Source organism: Hakea prostrata, chromosome 6, assembly GCF_041222555.1.
Source record: "Hakea prostrata isolate BN-2017 chromosome 6, UWA_Hpros_2, whole genome shotgun sequence".
Lineage (NCBI taxonomy): Eukaryota > Viridiplantae > Streptophyta > Magnoliopsida > Proteales > Proteaceae > Hakea > Hakea prostrata.
The window spans coordinates 21,507,727-21,535,140 of record NC_142605.1 but is presented as its reverse complement, the minus strand read 5'-3'; the positions used below and the strand labels follow the sequence as shown (position 1 = coordinate 21,535,140).

At 37.9% G+C, this 27,414-nt stretch overlaps 2 protein-coding genes across 2 annotated transcripts in view; both read left to right on the top strand.

Annotated features, from left to right (window-relative positions):
- Nucleotides 1-1,123: 1,123 nt before the first annotated feature.
- LOC149012574 (transcription factor BEE 3-like) lies at nucleotides 1,124-3,150 on the top strand. The gene is made up of 6 exons (XM_089160095.1): nucleotides 1,124-1,525; nucleotides 1,638-1,757; nucleotides 1,913-1,978; nucleotides 2,084-2,152; nucleotides 2,269-2,346; nucleotides 3,023-3,150. The coding sequence occupies exons 1-6, from the start codon at nucleotides 1,124-1,126 to the stop codon at nucleotides 3,113-3,115; spliced, it is 828 nt and encodes a 275-aa protein (XP_089016221.1). The 3' UTR covers nucleotides 3,116-3,150.
- Nucleotides 3,151-7,676: 4,526 nt separating this feature from the next.
- Nucleotides 7,677-27,414, top strand: part of LOC149012573 (zinc transporter) — a 44,627-nt gene continuing 24,889 nt past the window's right edge. Inside the window, exons 1-8 of the mRNA XM_089160244.1 lie at nucleotides 7,677-7,957; nucleotides 10,695-10,887; nucleotides 10,983-11,068; nucleotides 11,410-11,494; nucleotides 12,059-12,137; nucleotides 12,294-12,424; nucleotides 12,595-12,681; nucleotides 12,839-12,951. Coding sequence (XP_089016370.1) covers nucleotides 7,899-7,957; nucleotides 10,695-10,887; nucleotides 10,983-11,068; nucleotides 11,410-11,494; nucleotides 12,059-12,137; nucleotides 12,294-12,424; nucleotides 12,595-12,681; nucleotides 12,839-12,951 — 833 coding nt within the window. The 5' untranslated portion in view covers nucleotides 7,677-7,898. The remainder of the gene's footprint in view (nucleotides 7,958-10,694; nucleotides 10,888-10,982; nucleotides 11,069-11,409; nucleotides 11,495-12,058; nucleotides 12,138-12,293; nucleotides 12,425-12,594; nucleotides 12,682-12,838; nucleotides 12,952-27,414) is intronic.

Genomic DNA, 27,414 nt, shown 5'->3' with positions numbered 1-27,414 from the left:
ATTTCTATTGCAAAACAGAAGGAAAATGACAATATAGATGATGGGTAGATGAGGTTGTGATCTTTGGTTCGATTCATGACCCAAAACTACGGGATATAAAAGAATCACTAATCCCAAAGATCCATAAACTTAATTATGGATCCAGCAATAGAAGCATTTTAGTTATTCAATCTTAGATGTTGTACTTAATTTCGCATAATGGTTTCGTATCTATAGTATATATAGATCTAGATATAGATTTACAAAGATCACCAATCATTACCCCAAAGACCATTTAAGAAAATCTTTGTAAATTATCCAAAAATAAACTTTTAAAAAAAAAATTCCTCAACTTTCCTCTCCCTTTTCCCCATCACTACCAATTGATTATAGGGTATGGGTGTTTTTTTAACCCTTGGTAAGAAGTAATGGCTTGTAAACAATGTCCACTATGTAGAAGGTGTGGGTCCACTTTAGGTCTTCTGACTTGTATGGTTTGTTGAAGTTCATCAATTGTCATGGACTTCCGTTGGATTATAATCCATTTAATGGGAAATCCAACTAGGGTTTTTCTGTAAAATGGAAAATGAATAATACATTTACACATAACACATGTATATTTACAATATACCCTTACTTTTTTTTTTTTTGGTCAAATATACCCTTACTGAGTTCAGTCACATTTTATACCATGCTGATGTGGAATCTATCCAGTTCAGAATGGAGCCCATTTGCCACAAGGCCCACAGCCCACCTGTGTGTTGTTCTGAAATTATCACTTCAAAACACTCATGCCATGAACTAACATTCCTTGCCTATCTCAAGTTTTATTTTATGTTATTTATTTTGTATCTCACTCTCTCTGCAAAAGCTTACAGTGGGACCAAAATTACTGGATATATACATGCAGGACGTGGGTCCACAAAAGGAACATAACCCAGAAGCTGGGACTGCCTCGTGGACCCTCTTCTGTTTCTACCCATACCTTAAAAGGGTAGAAATAGTAGGTTCAAGGCATAACTCAAAGTGTACTTGCAGTAAATAAAATGCCAGAAACAAGTATGAATGATCTCACAAGCTCCCCTACTCCTTATTTATAAACACCTTTTGGGTTCTATCAGAGAAGCACTAGAATTTTTAGTCCATGGATGAGTTTTCAGGAGATTCACTGAGGTTCAAGCCATTCACAGTCTTGGATATTGACACCAACATGGAGCTAACAAACCATTTTGCAGAATTGAATCCAAATGGTTTGGAGAATCTCAATTTAAGTTTACAGGGTTTCATGGGTTTATCCAGTGACAATTTCTTCCCACAGCAACAACCTGAATTCTCTGTTGAATTTGGTAATAATCTTCAAGGCCTGTATCATTCAGATGGTCCAGATGAAGTTCCAATCGCTCACTCCATGGCTGCAGCTGAAGATTTTGTTCCAGAAAGTAAGAAACAGAAAACAATGGCAGTATCAGAGAGCAGCTCAGGGAATTCTTCTAACCCTGTTTCTGAAACTGGTTTGATTGGAAATGAAAAGATTAAGAGAAAGAATGTATGTTTACTCTGTTTCTTCAATGCTCTCTCTTGTTTCTTTTGTCATGTAGTATATCTTGAATATTATGAGAAACTAAGTTAACATATTGTCTTTATTCTTGTACTTCCAGAGCTTAGGGAGAGCAAAGAGAGGGAGAAGCAATAACAAAGAAGTGCAGAAATCTAAGGACGTGATTCATGTGAGAGCAAGAAGGGGCCAAGCCACTGATAGCCACAGTATAGCAGAGAGGGTAAGTTTGTCAGAGAACCCTTTTTTTCTTTTCCTCTTTTAATTATGGAACCCTGAAAGAAGCTGATTTTGATCTGTACCTTTGGTGTCCTACATAAAAGTAACTTAAGGAAAGGATACTAATAGAATTGAATCTGAAACTTTCTTGTGGGTCAGGTGAGGAGAGAAAAGATCAATGAGAGACTGAGATGCTTGCAAGACTTGGTTCCAGGATGCTACAAGGTATCTGTCAGTGATACTTTTCTTCCTTTCTTCCCCCACCTCCTTTAAAGAACTTAGTGTCAAAGAATCTATTTTCTCTTCTAATTTGGAATAATTGATTTGCAGACAATGGGAATGGCTGTAATGTTGGATGAGATTATCAACTATGTCCAGTCATTGCAGAATCAAGTTGAGGTGAGCTAGGATTGAAATCTAATGAAATTTTCATATTCTGAGAAATTATAGGTGAATTGGATTCTAATTAGTTTATCTTCTTGTCCTTCTTTTTTCTTTTTACCTGCTTCCTGTAGTTCCTTTCTATGAAGCTTTCTGCTGCAAGTTCTGGCCATGACTATAGCCCAGATATGGAAGTCTTTGGAACAATGCAGGTGATTCTTCAGTTATTATTTATTTATTTATTTATTTATTTCCCTTTCTTATAATCACACAAACCACACACCAGTCCCAAACCTGGATCCACGTTTCCTGCTCATGGCATGCAGCCAACTTTATATTATATGGGTTTATGTGTATATGGTTTAGCTCCTGCTAAGGTCTGTCTCATGAAGTTCTTTGTTTTGAGCCGCCCACCAAAGCTAGCTTTATGTTGACTTCATGGGTTCTATAGGGCCCTATGAAGGAGTGATGACTCTAATCCTTTAACAGAACCACTGTTTCCTCTTCACTCAGTGGTGTCTGTGTTTGGACTATATAGTTGCTCCTAAACCTGCTCTTTACACACAACAGTTCCCAATAGAACTGCTAGTAAGATAGATCAGGGATTCTGTCTTGGTGGGTTCAATGGAAGAACCATACTAGAACTTGTATGGGGAATTATTAAGTCTCTGTAGTGCAGACACTTCCCCTGAACAGGCCCTCATTATTCCACCTACTTCCAGGATCACCTTTGCTGGCCATATGTTGTGTCACTGTTCTGACACAAAATGAATGCTGAAATGTCTTTAATATACCTGAGAGGGAACAATGGGAATTTTAATTAGTGATTTATATGTTTATATGTATGTAAAAGGGAATAATGTGAAATTTGGATTGTTCATGTTGCAGGGGACAAATGCATATGAAGCACAAGAGGTGGAGAGGTTGATGAGAGAAGGGTATGGAGGTTTCAGTTGCTTCCACTCAACATGGCCTCTTTGACTGACCTTGCTGCTCTGACCACATAATCATGCTCTATATTCCTCTTCAGTTTTATCCACTCGAATCAAATCCATCTCCTATTCATATTATACATACATATGTGCAAAAGAAACTTGTAATAGCTCTACTAGAGAAGGATTAACTCATGATTCAATAATGAGGAATCACTTGATTAGCAGACAACTGTCTTTATCTTCTTGGTTTAAATTAACACTGGTCACACATGGTTCTGACATTAAACAGTAACTCTTATGATAAGCTAATGATGATTGGCAAGTTGTAGCTGTGTCGGCATGAACAGAGTTTAGACATAATCTGACCTTGATTGGACTAGAGTTTTGTTATGTTATGGACATTTTTCATTAGAAAACAATGAAGAAAGTTATAGTCAATAACCCAAAATTTAAAGCTGAAAATGTCTAGTCATATCTATCACTATTTGATTAGCATAATAAGAGGAGTGGCGGAATCTTAGACCTTGTATGGTAACGTTTCTGTTTTTTACTTCTTGTTTTTAGCTAAGGCACAGAGTTTCTGCATCTGTTCCTGTATTAAGCCCTGAAACAAGTAAATTCTTCCACAGTTGTCTTAGTGTGTGTGAGTCTCAGAGAGAGAGAGAGAGAGAGAGAGAGATTTGTTGAAATTACCAACCAAAAAACTTAAGGTGAAGATGAATAAGTATATGATGGAAGAAAGTCACAATGGAAATCTCCCAATACCACCAAGGTCTCAGCAAGAACTGTTTTCAAACTTGACATGCAAATACCAAAATCTCACTTATCTCTTTTCTTAACACAATAAGACAATAGAACAAGGTAACACTACACGAACTCACTTCTCAGCCCGATCGACTCCTTCACTACCATCATAGATATCACAAAATTGCTCCTTTTGATGGAAACAAAGTTTCTGTATTTAATTATAGTCACAGTCAACTAAATGAATCCTATTATGGTTCATGGATTGGGTGGAGTGCAATCTTGGTATTGATTATTTCAAGACAAATGATGATTAGTTGATTAATTAACTGAAAGTTAGGGAGATCAAGTCAATAACAAATCAGGTTACCTCAGTGTTGACTCACATTTAAATTCCAGTCTAACTGAGAATCCAAGCTAAGAAAAGCATACTTTCTTTTCAATTCGCAAACAGTTCATGAAAGAAAGAGGATAAAAAACAGAAAACAGACAAACAAGCAAACTGAACATGTTTGTGGATCTAGGCCTGGCAACCCAACCGTGGATGACCCACAAAGAAAACTTCATCAAATATTGGTTGCCCATAAGAGTGGAACAAAGGATAAAAGACACAACCCCAAGAAAATGGGCCCTTTTGATCAAATAATTTGATATGTAGAAGTCTTGTTTATGTCATTTAAGATGAAAGTGGTGGTACCCATGAGTGAACAGTATAACCTTGCTGGTTTCAACCATGTTACCTGTGACCTGAAATCTTGTTTCTGACTTCAAAGATGGATCCACACCAATGTATTTGGTGGGCAACTTTAATGACCTGTTTTGTGAAATCATTGACTGACACAGAGATCTTGGTCCTGATCTTTCTTTATGGTATGGTATAATCCAACCCGATGGGTTAACTAGTTTACCTAACTAAAACTCTATGTATATGTATTTTATGTTCTTTTATGGAGTCATTATCAGCTCTGGGGTTTTTGCAGTTTTGGTGGTGGGGGTCTTGTGAGACTATTTTGGTGATTGGTTGAGAGACCGCCATTGTAATCTTCTCCTTCATAGTGAAAATTCTTCTTTTTCACCCATAGACATAGTATATTGCATTGGTATGTGAACCATGCTATGTCTATTTGTTCCTTTGATTTTTTTTTTCCGTTTCTGTCCGTGATTTCTTGGTTTTCACTCTAACAATCCATTAAACCCTAGACCAGTTCAATCCCATAATCAAGGTTTTATATTTATTTATTGCCTTCCATTTCACTGTAGTTACCTGTTCATCTTTATAGTTTAGTGACCAATTGGTGCTGAACAAGCATAACACATTAAACCTTAAGACCCACAATTGTAGTGATATTAGATTTCCCCAGATGTTACCAAGTCACAATTGCAGAGAATGATCAGAGACAGGAAACTAGTTGAGAATGAGTTTCTTTCTGAAGGGGAGAAGCTAGGTGCAGTGCACCTATAGATTTGAAACAGAGAGGAAGACAGCTTGAATGGGCCACACAATGCTCACAACAATATGGGTAATGTGGGTTCTTGAAAACCCTCTAAGCAACTTTGAATCTTCTTTTACTTTTGACTACATTTGGACTTGCTATTCTCTCACTTCAGAATGCATGTATAAGGAAGAAATATGGGACCCTTCACTAACTAAATGGATAGACCATATTCCCTATTTAGATTTTAGAATCACATATGTCTCCCAATATGATTTTCTAATTGATGAAGTTGTCATGGAAAGCCGCATTTAACTACTCTGGGCAAGTTCAGCTGTTCAGGGACCCAAGGTGGTTGAGATTGTTAGCTACTCAGAAATCTTATTCGATATTAGTGAAGCAACAATGTTGGAATCTTTTAGGGCTTTCTTCTATTGTTGTTATCAGAAGCACTGGTTCAACCATTGCTTCTACCATGGTAGGCCACTGCACTGGTTCAACCATTGCTTCTACCATGGTAGGCCACTCTTCAATATGAATATCTCATAATCTAGATAGGTATAACCACATCTTCAACTTTTCTCTGAACAGATAAAGAGTATATCATCGGATGATGTGAACTTTTTATGTTGTAAATTTCTTTTTTTGGTATGAAGAAATAGTAATGAAAATTGTTGAGAAAAATTGTCCCCTTGTCAGCTTCAGCAGAAGCCTATGGCATCAAATTTGTCATTCAATTAGTGCATGGATCCCATTTTTTTTCCAATAAAAAATTAAAAAGATTTTATTTTTTTGGATGAATAAATAAATTCATTAAAAAACCGAAAGAGTGAACATACAACAAAGCGAAATTAAGTGAAGCTAAAGTGAACAGACATAGCAACTACGACATAGCCTAAAGACAAGGGCTAGACAAAGACCAAAAGAAACTATTTTACGGATTTTTTTCTTTTCCTTCTTTCTCTTGGATGATTTATGCTCAATCAAGAAGTTGTCACCGTAAGGGTTGTGCCCTTTAATAGGATGGTTACTCCTTCTACACCCAGGACGGTCAAGATTGTGCGCATGGAGGGAGGTAGAAGACTCAGTAACGTGCTCAATAGGATTTTAATCAATGGTCGAAGATAAGGAAGGGGTGTTCGAGGATTAAGCAACTCTAGTGAGGGCTTCCTTGCGTTAGGCCACTAGCCCCGTTGATAACTAAAGTAGTACTTACGGCTAATATGCTAAGTGTAGTACAAAATTATTATGGTCCTACAAAAACACTGCTTGTTATATAGGGATTGTTATCACTGTCAATGAGAACCCTTTTAGTTTAACAAACCCTCCCCCCCAACCAAAAAAAAAAAAAACAAACAAAACAAAAAACAAAAAAGAGGAGTCTAGATGGAGAGAGGTATGTGCTTCCCTTATGCTTTTCACCATACAATAAGGGTGGAGCCATATGCACCAAAGGTCCCACCTTTAATTCACAATGTTAATATTTTGAGGTGAACCCCACCCTTACTAAATGGTGGAGAAACATGAGGATACTTCTACCTTGATGGGTAGAAGATCCAAGGCTCAAATAGACATATAATTTAAGTTGGGACTGAGCCATCCTTGAGGCTTTAACTTGAAGTCTGGCCCAACTAGATCTTGGCTGCAATTTCTTGGCCCAGCCCCTAGCCCACGGGTCTGAGAAATCCAAACTGAAATCTAAGCCCACAAAATTTTTAGCAGGCTCAGGGTTGGGGTGATGTTTTTTGTTGGCTCAAGTTGCACCCTTACATGCTCTTACTCCTCCAAATCTCCTGTTTGTCTGAGCCCTTACAGGCTCTTACTCCTCCAAATCTCCTGTTTGTCGTTGGCTTCTAAGGTGTCATGTATCTTGTAAGGGCTCTTACTCCTCCAAATCTCCTGTTTGTCGTTGGCTTCTAAGGTGTCATGCATCTTGTTGTACATGTATTGCATTCAAGCTCGAGATAAATTGTCTGAGTAGTCTCACTTGGATCATAGAATTAGAACAATTGTTTGGAAGAAAAGGCGAACCTAGTGCCAAAAGCTTCTCCACAAAATATAGAAGGGAGGGGCAAAGGGGCATTTTTCTTTATTAGACTCTTATTAAAAATTTGAGCACAGATTTAACACCAGTTTTTGGCTGTCTATTGGCAATCTTAACATTTTATCGGTGATGGTTATATTTCTTCTACTCTATAAATCAGAATCTCAAGGCTGATACCATGCAAAGCCATGCGAATCGGCCGATTCGATCCTGAGAATTATGAACTAACTTTGAAGTTAGAAGTTAGAACCGTATGATTTACCGATCCGATCCCGATATTCAGCGGTCTACTGAGTTGAACCGGTAGGATCAGTGCCAACTCAGGATCTCTCGAGGTGTATAACAATCCGATCCGATACTGGGAACCGTGTTCGTTCGAGGGTTTATCTATCGGAAGTCCTGCTTCAATTTTTTCATACATGGACTCCCAACTTGAACTTTGTTTTTGGTAAAATGATAATTTTTCAAGGAAATTTAAATATCAAAATCTAAAACTTCTACTTCAATGCGAAGAAAGAAGTGAAATTGAAGTTCTTACGGATTCGAACCTTCCTTAGTACGAAAATCTATAACTAGTGAGGCCGACTCCAAATTGAGGAATTACAAAGATGATGTCTTCAAAGCAGGTTTCTGAAGATCGAGGAGGATCTCGTGCTGCATTATTGAGGTAGGAAATGAACCATTTGTTTTTCATTTTGGTTTAATGGATTGGAACCCTAAATGATCTGAAGTCCACAAAGCAACCGTAGTCTTTGTTGTTCACTCATAGATTTCATATTTTTATTGACTTTCTGTTCCCTTCTTTTTGACGGAAATTTAACACATTGTAGGTCACTGGTTCTGGTTGTGTTTAGTTCTGATTTTTTTTTTTTAATTTTTATTCTTATGCTTTTGAAACTTAGTGTGAAATGCGGTTTCTGTAGCATTTGTTGAACTCCTTGCGAAGTTCTAGTTCTCCTCCAAGTATGGGGGTTATGATTACTGATTCTTTCTTTCCTTTGTATATCTTACTGGCACAATTGTGATTTGAATTTTACAATTTGTTAACTTCTGCAGTTGAGTAAACACAACAGTTGGAAGAACTGTTAATACAGTCTAACAAATGCAAATCTGGGAGCTTGTTGGGTCTCTTAAAAACACCTATTGATACATCTAGTAATGGATGCAATGATTTTTAGTCTATCCTCATATGATTTTGGATCCTCAAGCCACATTTATACATATGTGAAGGAGGACAAAACCTTGGCAGCTGGAGTAAACTACAATTAAAATAAAACACATGCAGCAATTAGACGTTTATGTCTCAAATTGATCATAAGTCAAAATGGAAATTTTTACAGTAGGAGACTTGGTGATAAATGGTTATGTTGTGTTTCAGGAGAAGTGTCTGCTTTTTTGAAATACATAGTTCACTCCTTAGTGTTGATGGTAGTGGTTGCACTAAATGATGTGAACCCAATTCTAGGGTTAGGGTTTCTTGGAATGATTCCATTGAATTAAGTGTTGCCCAGAATCTTCCAGCAAATAATCTAATAATTTTAGGGCACCTATGGATAGATGGAAATTGGAAGGAAGATAAAGAAACACAATTGGGATCCTAAGGTTTGTTAAGGGTTTAACAAAAATCTCTATGGGATGAGTTGTGGGATATCCAAAATTTGCCACAAGGTAGATGGAGAGAAGAATGAGGTAATTTGAATGATTAGGTGAGGTCTAGGGTAAATGGAGGGGTTGATTCCAAACATGGGGAAAATTCGGGGTTTTGGGGAATTAGTCTTGGGCAATCTTTCTTGAATCTTTTCTTTCTTTTCTCTTCTTTTCTTTTCTTTTCTTTTCCTTTTCTTTTTCTTCTTTCTTTTCTGTTTTTCTCAGATCTGCCGCAAGTCAAAGAGGGGGTGGGAAAGATGCTGCTGGGTTTGAGGGAGGAGTTGAGGGGTCCTACAGTGGTCGCAGGGGTGGGAAAGGCTTCTGGAAGGTCTGCAAGGGGTGGGGGGGGGGGCTGGGATGCTTGCTGCCAAGCTACAGCAGGGGAATGGGGTGTGGGCACTTGCACCGGCCACGGGAGGGGTTAGGGTTGTCTTGGGGATGAGGGAGAGGGGCTGAGGTTTACAGGGGGTGGGGAAGTTGCTGCCAGGTTGTGGCAACAAGGGAAAGGGGGACTTCTAGGGTTGCGCTGGGTGGGAGGAAGAAGAAGGAAGAAGAAGGAAGAAGAGAAGAAGTGGAGCAGGGGATTGGGATTTGGGATTTGGGAGGGTATTTACTCACTGGTTTGCTGAAAACCTTGAAGGATGCTTGCTGGAGCTGTTGATTGGCTGCTGTACAGTTGCTGGATTGCAGGAAAGAGGGAGAGAAATGAGAGAACTAAACAACCACAAGGTCCTACCCAAATAGGACCATGCTGCACCTTCCTTAGCTGTGCAATATCAATAACTTTTATTCATCTAGACTTAAGAATTACAATGAGCAATGAGGCTTATTTATAAGACTAACTCAACTCAAAAAGAAAGAACTTAACTCAAACTGGGAGACTCTATATTGACTCAACTAAGACGGATTAGAGGCCAACTTAACTAGGAGTTCCTTTATAAGTTAGGATACCATTTTACAACTAATTAACAATCACCAAAATTAGAAGAAGATTCTTGAAATAAAAGACTAACTTATCTGTAAGAGTCCCCTTTAAAGAAAGACTCCTTAGCTAAGTGAATCACAGCCACTATTAAAGACAGATTCCAATTAAAAACGACCTCCTATTAGATTGGGAACTCTTCTTGTAAAAAGAGTCTTATCTACAACTTAACCGATGAAACCAACTCAGTCGCAACCCAAATAAGAAATTTAAACTGGACTGGGGCTCTACTAGTATAGCTAGACTTCTGGAATTAGATTTCAACAGTGAAATTGGGCCCCACTTTAGCTTTTGGCTGGGGGGGTCAATCAGTGCTCACATCACTAGATGCTGTCTCAGTTTCTATTGGTTTAATAGACACAGTGAGGCTAACATTTAATGTTTTAATCTTTTGGCTTAACTATTTCATGTTTGATTTGGTTTGAGCAAGTAGAATTTGATTATTTTTCAGTTTATCCATTAATATTCAGTCAACCCTTCAACCAGTTCACTGTTGGATTGGGTGAATGATTTCATTTTGTCTGTTAGCATATGAGTTGACTTGTTTCTGGTTTAGTCATTGTCAAGCCTATCAGAAGATACTAATTGCTCCCAATTCCCATCAGACCATAGGACAATTCATTTATTTAACAGTAGTCTTCACTTCTGTATGCATTTTTCAGTTAGAAATATAATCCAATATGATAGAGTGAAACTGTATAGGGATATCTTTACTGCATTGCCTCACTAGCTCAAGCTGTGCAAAAATAACACTGAGTTTCCCGTACCCATGTAGGCACACTCCATTGCAGATTATCCATTTTATGGGTAATTTTATGAGAATATGGTCGGTTTACTCAATGCACCATTATTTGTCTCAGCAAAGTGCTTCAGTTGTAGTTTTTATCTTCAGTTGTCTGGTTCCATCTTGCATCCTGTTTTTAGTATTGCAGAGGCCTTGGAAAGGAAGACCACTCTCGAATACACAGGTCAGCTCTCTTCTTCCTTCTCATAGGAAAAGAAACATTAGAGGAAAGTTCTATCCTATATTTGTGCATTTTTTTGAACAGAAGTAAAATTTCAGGTTGTGCCATCTGTGATTAATGGTGGAATAATGGCATTATACTTCATCTTGTGGGGAAAGGGCCTCAAATCATGTGGTCCTCTGAGGTAAATTTTAGTTTTGGTATACCTCTTTCGGATAAGATTCAAATATTAAAATCTGTTGGCATATTATAATTTTCTGCTTCTTTTTTTTTTTTTTGTGGGGGGGGGGGGGGGAGGGAGGGTGAGGAGGGCAATTTTTGCAATTTTGGTGAACTGGCCATGCTGAAATTGTTCTCTTCTGATGGAGATAGACTTTTAATTGGAGGTCTTGACTGTTGTAATTCTGGGAGAAATTTCCCTTTTTACTCCTCAGTTACTATGCTTCTGCGCCCCCCCCCCCCTTTTCTTTCTTTTGATTGCATAAATATATCTTTTGATTGATTCTGTTTCTTATTAAACTTCAGAGCTATAATGGCCGAGTATGCTGGTGCAGTCCTAGGAGTTTTATCTGCATTATTGTATGGACGGAGGGGTTTCATTTGGAAAAAGGTAGTGTTGTAAGTTAAGCACCAAGATTTCGTGTTGCTTAATTCTATTAACTCCTCTATTTGATACCACTAGCTGCATAATTTACATTGCTTAGGTACATTATGCACAGTTTCTTATTAGTCACCATGATATCTTTGTGACCATAGAAGTCTTGTTTTTGGATATAAATTTTTTGAACCAGTTACTTCTACCATATGGAATAGATGAGTTGGACCACTGGCTCAATTTCTATTAAAAGCTTACGCTGCAGCTTTTTGGTTTTTATTTTATTTTATTTATTTATTTATTTTTTATATATATATTTTTAAGATTCTAGAGCATCCTGAGTTATGCATGTTGTCAAATGGCATATGCATGTATTCTTCTACCAATTATGTTTGTGCTGTCCCTGAAAAAACCTTTCAAATACACAGGCTGTTATGTTTTAAAGCTTGAACATGCTACATGTCCAACTGATGTTTTCTGACAGTGAGCCTCCATCAACTGGATTGATGAGAGAAAGACATAAAAGTATATGTTGAACTTCCACTTGAATGTATGATAATATTCTTTGTATCTTGCCAGGTGGGTGGACTAATTGCAATGGTGGGGTCATTTTACCTCCTATCTCAAGGATGGGCTTTGAATACCTACTCACCAATCTATATCCTTTTAGATATTGAACTTTTGGAATGCCTAGATATTTATATTCTAGTAGTTAAAGTATTATAATATACTTTTTCAGATGAACAAAATCCTAGTTTAATTTCTTGAGTCTGTATTGCATTTCGGCAAGGATTGTTACTTAACTTAAAGACACCATTTAAAGATAGTGTTGGTACGGAGATTGAGACAGAGAAATTGATAGGCATGAAAGAAATGGCAATTCCTATTACTGCTGGAGTCTTATCAGCTTTGAGAAGGGTGATTGCAAGACGCGTGTCACTGAAGGTACTGGTGGCCATATATTCAAATTTATGTCTTTTTGGAAGTTGGCCAAAAGTTTTACTAGGGTCAGGTTTTTCATGTCCTAAAACAATTCTTTATTTTACTGACTTTTAAACATCAATTATACCAATTAATAGTTTTTAGTTACTAACTGATTTGTTATTTCCTTTTAGAATCAGCTTAAAAAACGGCTTCATGCAATAACCATCACTTCTGCAACATGCTTTTTGTTTCCTTTTGCCATGTGGGACATAATATTAGTAAGTTCAATTTGTAACTTTTATTTTTGAATTTCAATTTGATTGATTTAGTTGAAGATCTATGGTTTTTTGCTCAATAATACTATTGAGCTTCATAGTTTTTTTCTACTGATTGACAATTGATAGTTTCCTTGCTTCCTTCTTGGAGTAACTTTAGGGATCACCGTCTAATAGCAACACAGAATTACCATTCCCAACATGGGCTTACCTGAGCACGGTACTATTCGGGATTATCTTATTTTTCTATATCGACAATATTGCAGAGGAAAGGTAACTTGCATGGATTTTTTATTGTTCTTAACGTGTTAGCTGGACAATTATTTATTTATTTTTAAGGTTTGGGTTGCTACTTGCTCCTGAATGACTGTGTTTCTTCACATGCTCTACACATGCCCGCTTTCCTTTGTATTTGTCTGCATGTTCTTTCGATACCATATATTTCTTTTGTCAGGAAGAATTTTGAAACTACTTAATAATCCTTGACATCCTATTACTGGTTATTATAACATATGGAGTACGGTTCTCTGAACCTAATGCCATTTGTATCTGTAAAGACAGCACATGTCTTCTATTCATTTTATCAAAGAGCAAAGAAAAATATTAAAAACCAACATTGTGAGTATGTGCACAAGTATGCGAGGTTTAGAGAGACTTTTTAAACAACATATGTAGGCACTGAACTAGCACTTCAATTGATGCTCCAGCATACAGATTTGATGGTCATTATTTTACTTTTGATTTTATTTCTTGGCAATGGAAAGAATATTAAAGTGCAGACATTCAACCAAGGTGCGAAATTTCTGTCATCTCGGTACTGATTGAGATGACCGAAATTCCAAAATTTCAATGAGATTTTGCCGAAATTTCGGAAATCTCTCTTTTTTTTTTAACCTTAAGTTTTGGTGGGTTTTTGGGGTCATTCTGGCTTGGTTTTCAGTGTCTAGTCTAATCTGAAGCCAGTAAACATATTGGGAATGTTATTTTTTTCCCCAAAACCTAACCAGAAGTGGTGTTCTTGATCAATACATGCCTAGTTGCATGGGATCAAAATGGGAAGTCAGCAACATGAATTTTAATCAATCTAAATATGGATATGATGCAAGAGAACACCAAGATCTTTATTGAAATGCAACAAAAAAGACAACAACTAAAATTCAATATATAAGTATCAACTATAGGTGTAGAGTCAGTAGTCAGTAGTACATGGTTAAAACAATATAAGTGTATAACACAACAGTATATGAATGAATTACAAATTACAAATTTACTGTACACATAACACATCACATCTATGAAATTACAAATTTACTGTACACGTAAAACATCACATCTATGAATAACCTAATAATAGCTGCTGTGTCATGGTGGCTCCATTGTTCTAACCCCGTAGGCATGCCCTGCGAACGTGGTGACATACTCAGTCCATGTCATCGAACCCATGTAGTGCTTCGTATAGTTGGACACTACCCTTGTGTGGGTATCCTTATCCTTATAAAACAGCCAACCCATCTTAAAGAAAGTGTCACAAGGGTAAGGATTGTCGTGATGAAACTTCAATGAAACTTCAGTTAGATTTCAAATATTTTGACCGAGATTCTAACGTTTTTGCTTTATGTCGCTATTTTGTTTTTGTGAGGATTGAAACACTGAAATCTTGGCAAAATTTTGCGAAATTTAAAACCTTGCATACAATCATGATTTAAAATTCAAGAATTTCCGAAATCCATGTGAAAGTTATGGAATTTAATTGGTATTTCATAAAATAGGGAAGTATGACATATAATTATTTTGTGGTGTTGAAAAGGTCTTACGGATTTAGTTTTCCCATTAGATTCAACCCTGCTGAGGTGCAATTATCATAGAATTTTTTCTTTTAAGGTCACATCTCGAAATTGTTTATGTAACAGTGTTGAGATCATTGATTGTGGTAGAATGGCCTAATAGTTCAATGTGATCCTAATCCCCTTTATTTATAATGAAGTGGAAAGTACAATATTTTATTACAAATAGCTTACTTGGGCAATAAGAAATAACAAATCTAAATAAATAAACCGAACCAACCAATACTCACCCTCAAGTTGAGGCATAGATGTTAGTCATGCCCAACTTGCCTACAATAGGGAGGAAATCTCCTTTCAAACCCTCGGTGAGAATATTAGCCATTTGGTCTCTAGATCTCACAAAACACATACATATTAGCCTTTTTTCTAGCTTGCCCTTTGACAAAAAAATCTGTCAATCTAAATGTGCTTGGTTCAATTATGTTGCACAAGATTATTGGCAATATAACTTGTACAACCTTGTTGTCACAATACAACATCATAAGGCTTGGGACTTGAACTCCAATGTCTTCTAGCAGACCTTTCAACTACAATAGATCACAAACTCCACGAACCATAGCTCTATATTCAGCTCTCGTATTGGATAAGGCTACCACATTCTATTTCTTACTCCTCCAAGTAACTATGTTACCTTCAACAAAGGTACAATAACTAGAAATAGACTTTTTGTCAAGAGACCTAGCCCAATCTGCATCAGTATATGCTTATACATTTAGATTATCCGTGGGTGTGACAAACGTATCCCTCTTCTAGGAGTTCCCTTTAAATGTTGTAGTATTCTGATAATGACCTTCATATGAGCTTAATATGGTTAATGCATGAACTGGCTCACTAGCCCCATGGCATATGCAAATATGCAATGTCAGGTCTGGTGTGGGACAAATAGATAAGCTTTCCTACCAGCCTTTGATATCTTCCTTTGTCCATTGATTCTCTCTTTCTCCTAGAATTTAACTCTAGCCTCAATAGGGGTATCAATTGCTTTAAACCTCAAAATTCTCACTCCAGATAATAAATCTAGAACATACTTCCTTTAGGATAGGTATATACCCTTCTTTGGCCGGGCCACCTTCATTCCTAGGAAGTACTATAGCTTCTCTAGGTCTTTAATTTCAAACTCTTTGCCAAGAAAGTCCTTCAGCCTCGGTATTTCCTCACCATCATTCCATGTGATGACAATATCGTCCACATAAACAATGAGGAGAGTGATCTTGATACCGACTTATTGACAAACCAGTGTATGATCAACATTACTTTGCTCATACCTAATAAAGGTCACTGCCTTTTGGAGGCGTCCAAACCAATATCTAGGAGATTGTTTCAGTCCATAAATTGAGCTATGCAACCGACAAACTTTCCCTGGACATGGTCAAGATTATCCATGATATCTTGGCCATGCTAAGATGTAATCGTCAACACTCATCCTCAAGCTGGAATATACAAATCAAGGGCTCTATCTTGGAATAACAAAAATATATAAAATGAAGCCTTCATCTATCTTGAGCATTAGTAGCAATGGCATACGCCAATAGACACCCAAAGAACTTAAGTAAACAATCTTCATGTCGAATGAAACATTCGATGATAAGAATAATAGGCGGTCCTGAAGATGAACCAGATCTCTAAGTATACCAGGAACAATAATATTTAGCGTACTATCCATAGTTGTCAAAGTGGCAAGGTGACCAAAGAGATTGGGGCTCTGCCTAGGCAATTAGGGAATAAAGCGGTGCCTAGGCGACCAAAGCGGTTGGGTAAAAAATTTTCAATATAACTATTTTTAAACTACTTTTCAATACAACTACTTTCTATAATAAGCTAAACAAATATTCAATAGTCACATTCATCCAAAAAAAAAAGCATTCAAGAATCATAATTATGAACATTTATTCAAAAAAAAGAACACAAACATAAGTTGATTTCGTCAAACCATGGTTGTCAAAGTGTTCGCCTAGGCACTTACTGATTCATTTATTCTTGATGTTGAGTATGGCTTATGCTTCACATTTTGATGCCAACGGGCACGGGAATCCGGGGAGGCCGCTCCGGCGGGGTTGTGGGGGCAGCGCCCCCGGAGCAAAAAATAGGTTTATGTCACTTTGGGCCTTTGAGATCCTTTGCAGATTGAGCGTCAATTAAGCGGTTCAAAACAAAACGGTTGAAAAACCACTTTGCCGCCTAGGCGAATACTTTGACAACTATGGTCCTATCCAAATATGCCAGTAGTAGGGAGGAATCTCCACAAAAAAAGGCAAAATGTGTAGCTTCAATGTCCACACGAGTAGGTAAAATATGCACCTTCAATGTTTGGACAAGTAGGTAAAAGGTGCAGCTTCAATTGCCACATAAGTCCTTTTCACAAGAAGGCAAGTAGTAGGTAATGCGTAGTAATTCTACGCAACCAAAGGGAAAAATAGAGCCTCACCTAAAGGTCTCTACAAGTCAAATATAGGTTACTGTGAACAAAATAGGTAGGTAAAGGATAATATAGGTTACTGCAGACCAAGTATGTAAATAAATCATGGTATGGGTTATTGTGGACCAAGTAGGTAGGTAAAGGATATGATGGGCTATGAAAAACCAAGTAGGTAGGTAAAAGGTAGTATAGGTTAATGCAAACCAAAGAATATCATCTTATGATAAAAGTCTCCATAGATAATATTCTTCAAAAGACTTGAGTAGATATAGGTTACGGCTCCATTTTGACTTGAATAGATATAAACCAAGGCTTCAGTTTCCCCCTCATGTGTAGCATTACACGTGAACAAATAATGATGACTAGTTTCCAATATTTGAAAGTTTGTACCAACGAATTTTTTGGGTCCTCGAAGGAACCGCGTTACTTGATGACTCCAGGTTCAAGAATTTCCAGTCATTATAGAAGAAAATTCAATATTAAGATAGTGGATGCATCAGAGGAAGAGCAAATAACTAGTAGTATCAAGTATCAAGTATCAAGTATGTCCTAGAGATCCAAAACAACATCAAATTAAATTTGAGAAAAATTGCTGAACCAGCAGCAACGATATTATAGTAGCAGTGAGACAAGGCCCTACTTATTTGATTATGTAGGACAACGAGTAATCTACACATTATTAGCACTTTATTGTTCACAAGAAAATTTGAGTATTAACATTCACAAAGCAACCCCCCTCCCCCATTTACCACAAGACTAGAGATTGATGCAAGGTTCAAGATCTCACTCTCGAGGGCAATCTCGCCCTTGAGAAAAAAGCGAGATCTTGCTCAAGTTGGCGAGATCTCGAGTGAGATCTTGTATTTTTTGATGGACCAAGTTGACTGAACTTGAGGGCCCATCTTGGGGTTTTTAAGGCATAGGTTGGGCTCAAAGTTGGTATTTAGCCTACTTTAGGCCTTCTGAATAGACTAGTGGCCTTAGATCTGTGAGAAAACAACCCTAAGTATGAAACCGAAATGTTGTAGGAATGAACATGCAGGAATATAAAACATGAAATATAGAACCACTAGGAGACATCAAATAACCTAAATACTAATAGAATTCCATCCATAAGAGTATAATAGAATATCGCATTCTTGACTCTCAAGAATACAATACCACAACCATCATAAGTTCAATACAAGTTATAAGTTTATAACAAAAGAAGGTGAGATCAAAATGAATCAAGGCCCAACTCCACCACCAACTTCCCCACCAGCTCCACCAGGTCCACTAGCACTACAACCACGACCATAATCACGTCCTCTACTAGCAGCTCTACGTCAATCTTCCACTTGATGAGGTGGTCTATGATATCTTCCCTCACAAAATTAGGGACAACAGGGCACCTGGGTGTATCACGATATCCACCAGCTAAGTGTTACTTGAACCTCCATTTGCCTCCGTTGAGGACTTTGCCACAATGGTTACAACGGATCCTCTATTGTCGTGGATCCTTAGGGACTCCGCATTGCCAAGCAATGTAATTGTCCTCAATGGATTATCAACCTATAAATAGAAATAAAAACCATCATATCCACTTTCAATCAATTGTAAGTGAAGCGATTAAATTACTTGTACACTTGTAAAAGTTCAAAGTTTCAATTTTTAGACCTGGTGACTGGTAGATTGGTGAGTATCATTCAGCATGCTGCCACATTTGATTCTGAACTATGGCCACGTACGACTCCCAAGTCAAGGAGTTACTACAGTATGTCTCACTCTCATATGCGTGTATATGGCCCTGATAAGTGTCATGGTCAAAATATTGAAGGAACAAAACTATGGGGTAACCTGCAATAGTAGGTCGATTCCAGCCAAAGTCCTTTCGTTGTCGGTGCTCATGCTGAACATATGGCTACGGGTTCCTGAACCAGTTAGTCAACAACTCACTCTCACTCCCAAGTGAGTACTCTCTAGGGTTAGGGTATTAAGGATCGGAATGCCTTCCATATGAAGAGTAGCCACTATAGTTTTGAACTTGTGGTGTAATCTCCATATGTGTACTCTGAAGATTGCCAACTTTGATGCTGAGCACCACTGTGGTCTATGCTTATACTCTCCATACTCTCTACTAGATCGTGCTTGCTCATATTACTTATGTCTTGTTGCGTCTGTACTTGCAAGTGCACGAGGTTGCTCAAGTAATAAAGAGGTAAGAGGGATATCGTCCCCACGAGGATCGAAAAGAGTCGAATTACGTACTAACTTCAAAAACACTTATAATTATCTAGTGATAAAAACTGAGGATTAACTACTAAGTACTAACTATACTAACAAATCACAAAGGAAAATACTAAGCAAATCAATTAATGAAAAAAATGCTAGAGTTTCGATTTCTTTGAACATGTCATAAATTATCAATCCCTCCCTTCATACAATCAATTTACTCTCTACCCTTGCCGACATGATTACTAAATTAGATCACCCCACCTGTTACGCTTGAGGGTCCCTAACACATTAAATCTCTCCTACTAGTTACGCTTAGAGGATAAATTCAATGCATTGCATGAAACATAGAATCCCTAATAATGTCAAATAAATCGTCTAATCTTTTACGCGTTAGATGTAATTTATCATTCTTTAACCCTAGGTTTGGCATGCATTCTTCATTGTTACATAATCGAAAACATACTACGAAATTCATGAATGTTGATTAGGCATTTAGACATTAAGAACAAAATTAAAGAAAGCGAAGAGTAGAGGATTGTATTGCATGAAAGAAAGAAATCAATAAATTAATTCATGGAAGGATCCATCTACACTCTTAACAATAAAAGTTTAGAACATCATGAGAGAGAAAGAAGAAAAAGAAGAAGAAGTAAGAAGAAGTTAAGGGAAACATCACTCTAGAGGAATAAGTAGAAACTCCAGCAGCAACTCTTCAAAATTCGTCCTCCACTCTTCTCCAAAGCTTCCAAAAAAAAACCTTTTTTCCTAGAGTCCCCTTCCCTATTTATAGGCTAGTCTCTATTTGATATAATTCTACTTTCCTAATCTGACTCAACCAAGGAGGGTTTTGGTGTACAAATCGGACTGACTTAGAGAGCTCAAATGCACAATTCCACCGTTGGATTTGAAGATCAAGAAGTCATGAAGCTCTCCTCCAAAAATCAGCTTGATTGGACACCGGATGATCATCCGATGAAGGGCTTGATCGAAATTGGACAGAGACACTCAAAAATGAGATTTTCCCCTCTTTCTTCTTTGAATAGGATTCTTTTTCCTCTTTTTCCTTCTTTGATCCAGTCTCAAATAGGAAATAAAATCTTTGAAGCATGCAAGGAATCCTTCTTTCAATGTTTTTGACTTGAGGAAGCTTTTAGAGTGCACTGTAACTTGATGAACAAGACTTTCCTTTTTGGAGTGAAATAAAATCCAGCTTGGTTCGATTAGGATTTTCTTCACAGAATTTTCCAATAATATCCTTGCAGATTTGATTGATAATTTCCTACAAACAAAAGTAATAAATCTTAATTTGGATTTTCTAGGAAATTTATAAAATCTCCAAAATTATAGAAATTAAAGGAAAGGGTGCAACATATTCATTTTCATATAATATTAGGGTAAATTGATATAAAATAATTATAAACACATGGAAATATAGAAAATTAATCATCTAAAATAATATGCATGAAATCAACTTATCATGTCCCCTGTTTGGTCTTCCTCTTATAAGTCTGAGATGGGACATGGGCATTGTGGACAACATCCTATGTGGGATGGGTAAACTGGGACTCCCTAGTGAATCTTATCGGCTTTGGTGTTGGTGACCCCTTGACTTCGACTTGCACCACTAGCACCTATGCTACCATGCCACCAACACCACTACCATCTACATTATTAACATTGCTTGCCTGACTTGGAGCTAGAGTATCATCTTCATCACCATCTGAGCTCCCACTCATCTGCGGTAGCAAATCGGCAAAGTGACTCTACAAATGGTACAGCTAGTCTTGTGGCTGGAATTGCATGCACCACCTTCATTAGAAGACATGTGGGTATCCACATCAGCTAGGTCCATGGTAGCAGCAATAATTGGATCCGGTTGCCCTCCTGGCTGATCTAGGAGTGGTCCACCTCGATTCCTAACCTATTGGTAATGGTATATCACATAATTCTCCTCATCCTCTGCAGGTGGCTTGTGGAATATATCTGACAACTCGATCAAGTCCAAGGTGTCGTCGTCTATGTCGTCACATATGTACCCTATTCTCAGTATTATCTTGTAATGAACATACACCAGTTGCTTGAATCTCTTACTTCCCAATCTGTTGCATGTTACTGTGGATGAGTGAGAAGGTGCTCCAGTTCCTCCTTGCAACCAGAGGAGGAGCATGTTTGTGATAATACATTAATGGCTGGCTTCCTTAGATTTTGGGCACTAGTTTAATATAACACCCACTAGTCAGTTGCATCACAAAATATAAGATTGCATTAGCCTTAGGATCTTGGCAAATAAATCTTAACACTTATAAACTACAATACTTGACTACTTACCAGGGTTTCCTTTATTTCTAGCTGCAACTAGGCTTGCCAAAACTTCTATAGCCATCCCTAAAATCTTTAATTTGTACACTCATGTTTCAAGTTTTGACAATAAATTAGCACAGTCTATGTATTGTATATGCAAGAAGAAGGTGAAGAAATCATGAAAGTTCTCACCTCTCCATTGATTATCCCTTGCATGGCGGGATCTAGCTTTAGCTTTTCCACCACTTATTGCTCCAAAGTCATGAACTGGACCTCAAGCCCCAGGTTATGCTTGTACTGATACTTGGGGTTGAGGTAGCAAGCTTGTGTTGAGGAAATTAAAAACTTGGTTAGTGACTTAGTTGTTATAAAAATACAATCAACAATATATAAATTATACAACATAAAGTGACTCACCAGCCAAGTTCAAAGGATGCATAAAATGCTTTTTCCATCTCTCATCAATGATCCTCAGGTAGACTTTGGAGGATATAGGGGTAGTAGCTCTAACCAATACCTTCATTCATTGGAGGGCAGCATATATGTGGGGCAATGTGGGCTTCTTCTTGGCTTTCACCATCCTCAAAATGAACACAATAGGCTCTAATATGCCCACTGTCCTGTTAAGCTCCCTCCAAAGGGAATCGCTGGCAATGGTTTGTTGGGCTTGTCTCTCTTTAGGTGTGCAGTGTGCTAGTTCCAAGGTAACCAAACCACTCCTGACTAGTAAACATGTGCCGAAGACCTATCACTTTTTTCTTAAAGCTTTTAATGCCACATACTTGGTGGCAAATCTAGTCAAACCATACCTCAATAGATCACCACCACATTTTTCCTCATTATATGCAAGACATACCCATGGTTAATCTTATACATGAAATTGCTGACTTGTCTTGCCATCGCAACCACACTGCCGATCGATTTCCTCTTCCCCAAATCCTTCAACATTAGATCGATGGAGTGTGCTACACATGGTGTCTAGGAGAGGTGAATCCTATTGCTTTTCTTATTCATCACCATTTCCCTGGCCTTTTTGAATTTAGCACCGTTATCCATGACAACTTGGGTAATGTTGCTTGCCCCTACTTCAAGTACCACCTGCCTCAGAAGCTTATACATGTAGTCGGAATCCTTCAATTTGTCAGATGCATCCACAAACTTTAGAAACATTATGCTGCCATCGCAGTTCATCATGATATTAATGATGGACTACTAGTAGGACTAGTTCATCTATCAACCATCACAGTCACACTGTATGTTTCTCATTGCAGCCTCAGTGGATCAATGTAGTCCTCCACCTCCTTCACTTGAGGCAAGTATTTGTGCTTTAGTTCCCATGGGGTTTGGCTTTTCACCTACGCCTACCCTAGCTGCTGGATTAATCATCCCTTGATAATATGAAGTGTTGGCTACATTGGCTGCAATGTTGTAGTGCATGGACTTGCTGATTGCCTCCCTAGCCTGGTCCTCCCTACTGCCTCCACCAAACATGTGAGGGATGGTTTGTTGCTAGGTGTTCTGCTGCCTGAAATTGGTGTGGTCTTGCTCAAATATAGGTTCAACCCTACTATAAGCATGCTCCTCCCCGTGTTTGGTCTTTCTCCTCCTTTCACCTCCTTGCTGAAAACTAGATGAAGTTGCTAACCCTGACCTAGATCACTTGCTCCTCTAGCCTGCTCATATTGCCTAAAAATCTCAAAACGAAAGGACTGCCTTCTAGCTACAAATGTAGCCTTCATCTGTCTCTACTTGGCTACTGAGTCCACACCCACACTCCTTGCAACCTCATTGTTATCCACAGAAGGCCTTTGTAAGAGTACCCCGTCAAACTTCCTCTGTTGTCCTACCCTCTGTGCCTTTTTTTCCCCCTCCTTTTAGATTTGCTGCAATGGCTTACTGTACTTTATATGACACCTTGGCACACTTGGCAACATTTTTGTATCCTCTCACCTAGTGTTGTTTCAATCTGGTTGCACGACCAGAATTCAACGCCTTCAAGCAATACTTGCATTTTGACTCCTTTTTATCGGCAGTCAAGGCCTTACCATGTTGCCAAGCAGTGTCTTGTGCCCCACTGCCTTTGCCATTCCCACTACTAGCTCTATGGTCAGCCATTTAAACTGATGCACATTTAAATATACATCCTCACATATCAATAGATTAATTTATTGATAATTCAAAACTTACAAAAATCATACCACTATTATAAAAGCACGGACCAATAGGAGATGGCTACATTATTTTCTCCTAAAATACCCTCAACTTTTACTAAAAGGATATAATTACTTATGTCCAAGACTGTAATTTATCACTCATAATTAATATAATACCAGTTCATAGAATAATATAATGATTTTATTAATTGATATTTACTAATTGATCTTCAAAGGTCTTGCTTGGAAATTGCAAACGTTCAAAACCCCTAAAAATTGAGGATTTCCAAATATCCAGTCTCATGGGTGAACCGAACTTGAAGCTCATCATCTATACCGTTGATATTCCTTTCATTTAAACCGTTATATATACGAAGATGAAAATGAATCCTATGACTTTCACTTGGCACCCTTGAGAGTCGCAAGATTGGAATATTAGATCACCAATAAATGGATCAGTCCACCTTTAGATTGTCTATGGAGAGATCTCTCCTAACTCTTTCCCTTCCTATGGAAAAATAAAACAATGCTCACACCAAAATTAAGAAAAATTAATTGCAAAAGTTAATTAGACATATTTATTCTCTAATAATAAAATCCACCTTAGGATGTTGTGGGTGAAATAAACATTAACCAAATTAATTTCAGAAGTTGATTGGAGACGTTTCATAAAATTCACCAGTGAAACTAACTTAATTGAAATCAACAATTGAAGGCTTCGTTTATGAATTGACTGATTCTTTAATGGAAAAAAAGGGAAGAAGAAACGTAGACTATGATAGAGGTTTTGGGACATGTGTTGCTTTCTTCATCTTCCCTGGTTTTGTTGCAAAGCCTTTTGTCCTTGACGTTAGGCACCCCTCCTCATGCTCCCTTGCAGCCTTCTCCTCTCCGTTCGAAGCATGGCACTACAATCAAATTGTTTGTCAAGATGTTCAGTTAAGAAGGGTTTGTTTGTTTTAACTTACCATCTCTACTCCAAATCCTGAAAATAAATTAAAAATTATATTCTAGACTCATCGCACGTGCGTATGTTGTTACTAGTAATCTAAAACAAAAAACGCATTTTGTTCTAAGAACACGTACATAGCATGCTTATACAAATATGGGTATAACATAAGCATCTATATATATAGATATATAATTTTTTTTTCATATAAAAACAATGTTTTTCATAATTATTTTAATTAAATTATTAAATCTAGAAATGAAAAAAATAGCAACAACCATGATTAAAAAAAAAAAAAAAAGACTCCATGAGGTTGTAGCCCTTCCAAAGGAGTCTTAACATATATTAGCATGAGTTTTAGAACCTAATTATTTTTCAACATTTTTTTATTTTAATTTCTAAGAAAATGTATTTTTTTTAAATAAAAAAAAATGAATAACAGAAATTAAAAAAAATTTCCCATGAGTCTAGACTAGAGTAAAATGTTGAACATATATTTAATATACACTCAAAGACCTACTCTAGAACATAATATTTGAAAAAATCAAAATTTTTGGGGAAAATGTCACCTTGGTTGAAGATCTCCTTGAAATGGGCTTGTTTTATCTTCCTTTCTTGTTGTAATGTGCTAAAACTTGCTACAGGTCAAGATCCGGTGTCGATCTGGCAAAAAATGAGGTTTAGGATGGTCTTGGTGAGTTGGGAAGAAAGGCAGCGAGAGAAGGCTCTTGATGTGTCTTGCTCGAAATATGGGATTTCAAGCATATGGGTGGACCAAGATCTCGGTTGAACCAAGAGCTTGACTTGACCGAGATCTCGGTTGAGACTTGTGATTTTTGAGACCTTGATAAAGCGAGATCTTGGCAAGATCTTGTACCATGGGTTGATGTCAATTCTGGTAAATAAGGCCGAGAACTATTGGTCCTTATAATATTCCATCAAGCAGAAGAATAGCACAATTGAAGTTCATTCTGGTTAACAGAATATCCGTACCATTCAGAAAAAGTTTTTCCAAACACTTGTGGTACTTCAAAGCATTAATTGAAATAATAGGAAGGCCATAGGACATCAACAAAATTTGTTAAGAGTAGAAAAATTCAACAAAACAGGGGCAACAGTAGTATAACTTGCAGAAGAATTCAATATGGTATCAATAGAATTTTCCAGAGCAGAAAAATTCAATAAAATAGGTGTAGCAGTAGTACATCTTGCAGCATAATCCAATATGGCATCAGCAGCTTTTTTGAGAACATAAAACCTCAATGAACCAGGGGCAGCTGCAGTATAAGCAGTGGTAATATCACAGTGGAATACCAACGCTGAAAAACAATGGCAATATCAAGATCATGTCCTATCTACCAGAAAATTTTGTGGGTCCAGTCCCTCCTCCAAAATGACCCTTTCGACCCCTCCCTAGCAGAATGCTCTCTCCTAGGACCTCTCCATCCTTGTCTCCCCAAGAAGAAAGTTTTCTCCGCTAGAAAGCTAGAATCAAATGGCTTGAGCTTGGGGACTCCAATTCCGCATATTTTCATCGTTCCCTTAAAGCTCGCCACAATTTCAACTCCTTCCCTACCCTCCTCGCCAATAATGCACTTGGATTTCTGACTCTCCTAGCATTAAGGCTGAGGTCATCTCTTTCTTTTCTAGTCTCCTCTCTCCCCTTCCCTGCCTTCCCACTCTCCCCTCCCTTCTGGCCCCTCCCTTCTGGCCTCCTCAATAAAGTCATTGGCTCTTCTTCTCTTTCCTTGACAAGATTCTCCTAGCTATCCGTTACATAAAACTAATCGGGCTCTGGGTCCTGATGGCTTTAGTAGGGCTTCTTCCTCACTACTTGGGATTTTATTAAGGACGATCTTGTGTGTGCCATCCATAGCTTCTTCTTTAATCCATCTCAACTTTCTTCCATCAACCAAACTTTTCTTTACCTCATCTCCAAAAATCAAGAAGCCTCCTCCCTTTCTAATTTCCTCTCTATCTCTCTTTGTAACCTCCTTTACAAATTCATCTCCAAAGTTCTAGCGAATAGACTCAAAAAGGTTATGCCTTCTCTTGTGAGTTTGAATCAATCCGCTTTCATCTTTGGCCACAGTATAGCAGATAATATCCTCTTATGTGCGGAGATTGTTCGTGGTTTTGACAAATTTGCTCATTCCCTTACTACCCTTCTTAAGGTTGATCTCCACAAAGCCTTTGATTATATTCGTTGGGATTGTATCAGTGATGTCATCACCTTAATGGGATTCCCTCCTCCCTTTGTCCATTGGATTGAGATTTGCATCTTCATGCCCTACTTTTCCATTTTCACTAATGGCTCCCCTGGTGGGTACTTCCCTTCTCATGTTGGCATCCGCCAAGGATACCCCCTCTCTCCCTATCTTTTCTCCTTGGCCTTGGAGGTTCTTTCCCGCATCCTCCAATCTAAAACTGACCATCTTCTCATCTCCCTTATCCTTAAATGCAAATCCCTAAATCTTACCCACCTTGCTTTCGCTGATGACTTAATGATCTTCTCCAAAGCTAATCATATGTCCATTTCCTCTATTCTCGGTCCTATCTCTCTTCGACTCCCTCTTTGGCCTTAGGATCAATCTTGACAAATCCACCCTCTTTCTTTCTGGTGTCTCTGATTAGTTGCACGCCTCTCTCCTCCAGCTCACTGGCTTCAAGCCAGGTTCCTTCCAAGGTTGTCTATCTTGGCCTCCCGCTTTCCCTGGCAGACTCACTCGCCACCACTGCTATCCCATGCTTGACCATATCCGTAAGAAGCTCTAACTCTAGAAAGGCAAGCTTCTCTCTTTCGCGGGTAAAGTGGTGCTTATTCGCTTTGTTCTCCAATCTTCCTACTTTTATTGATGT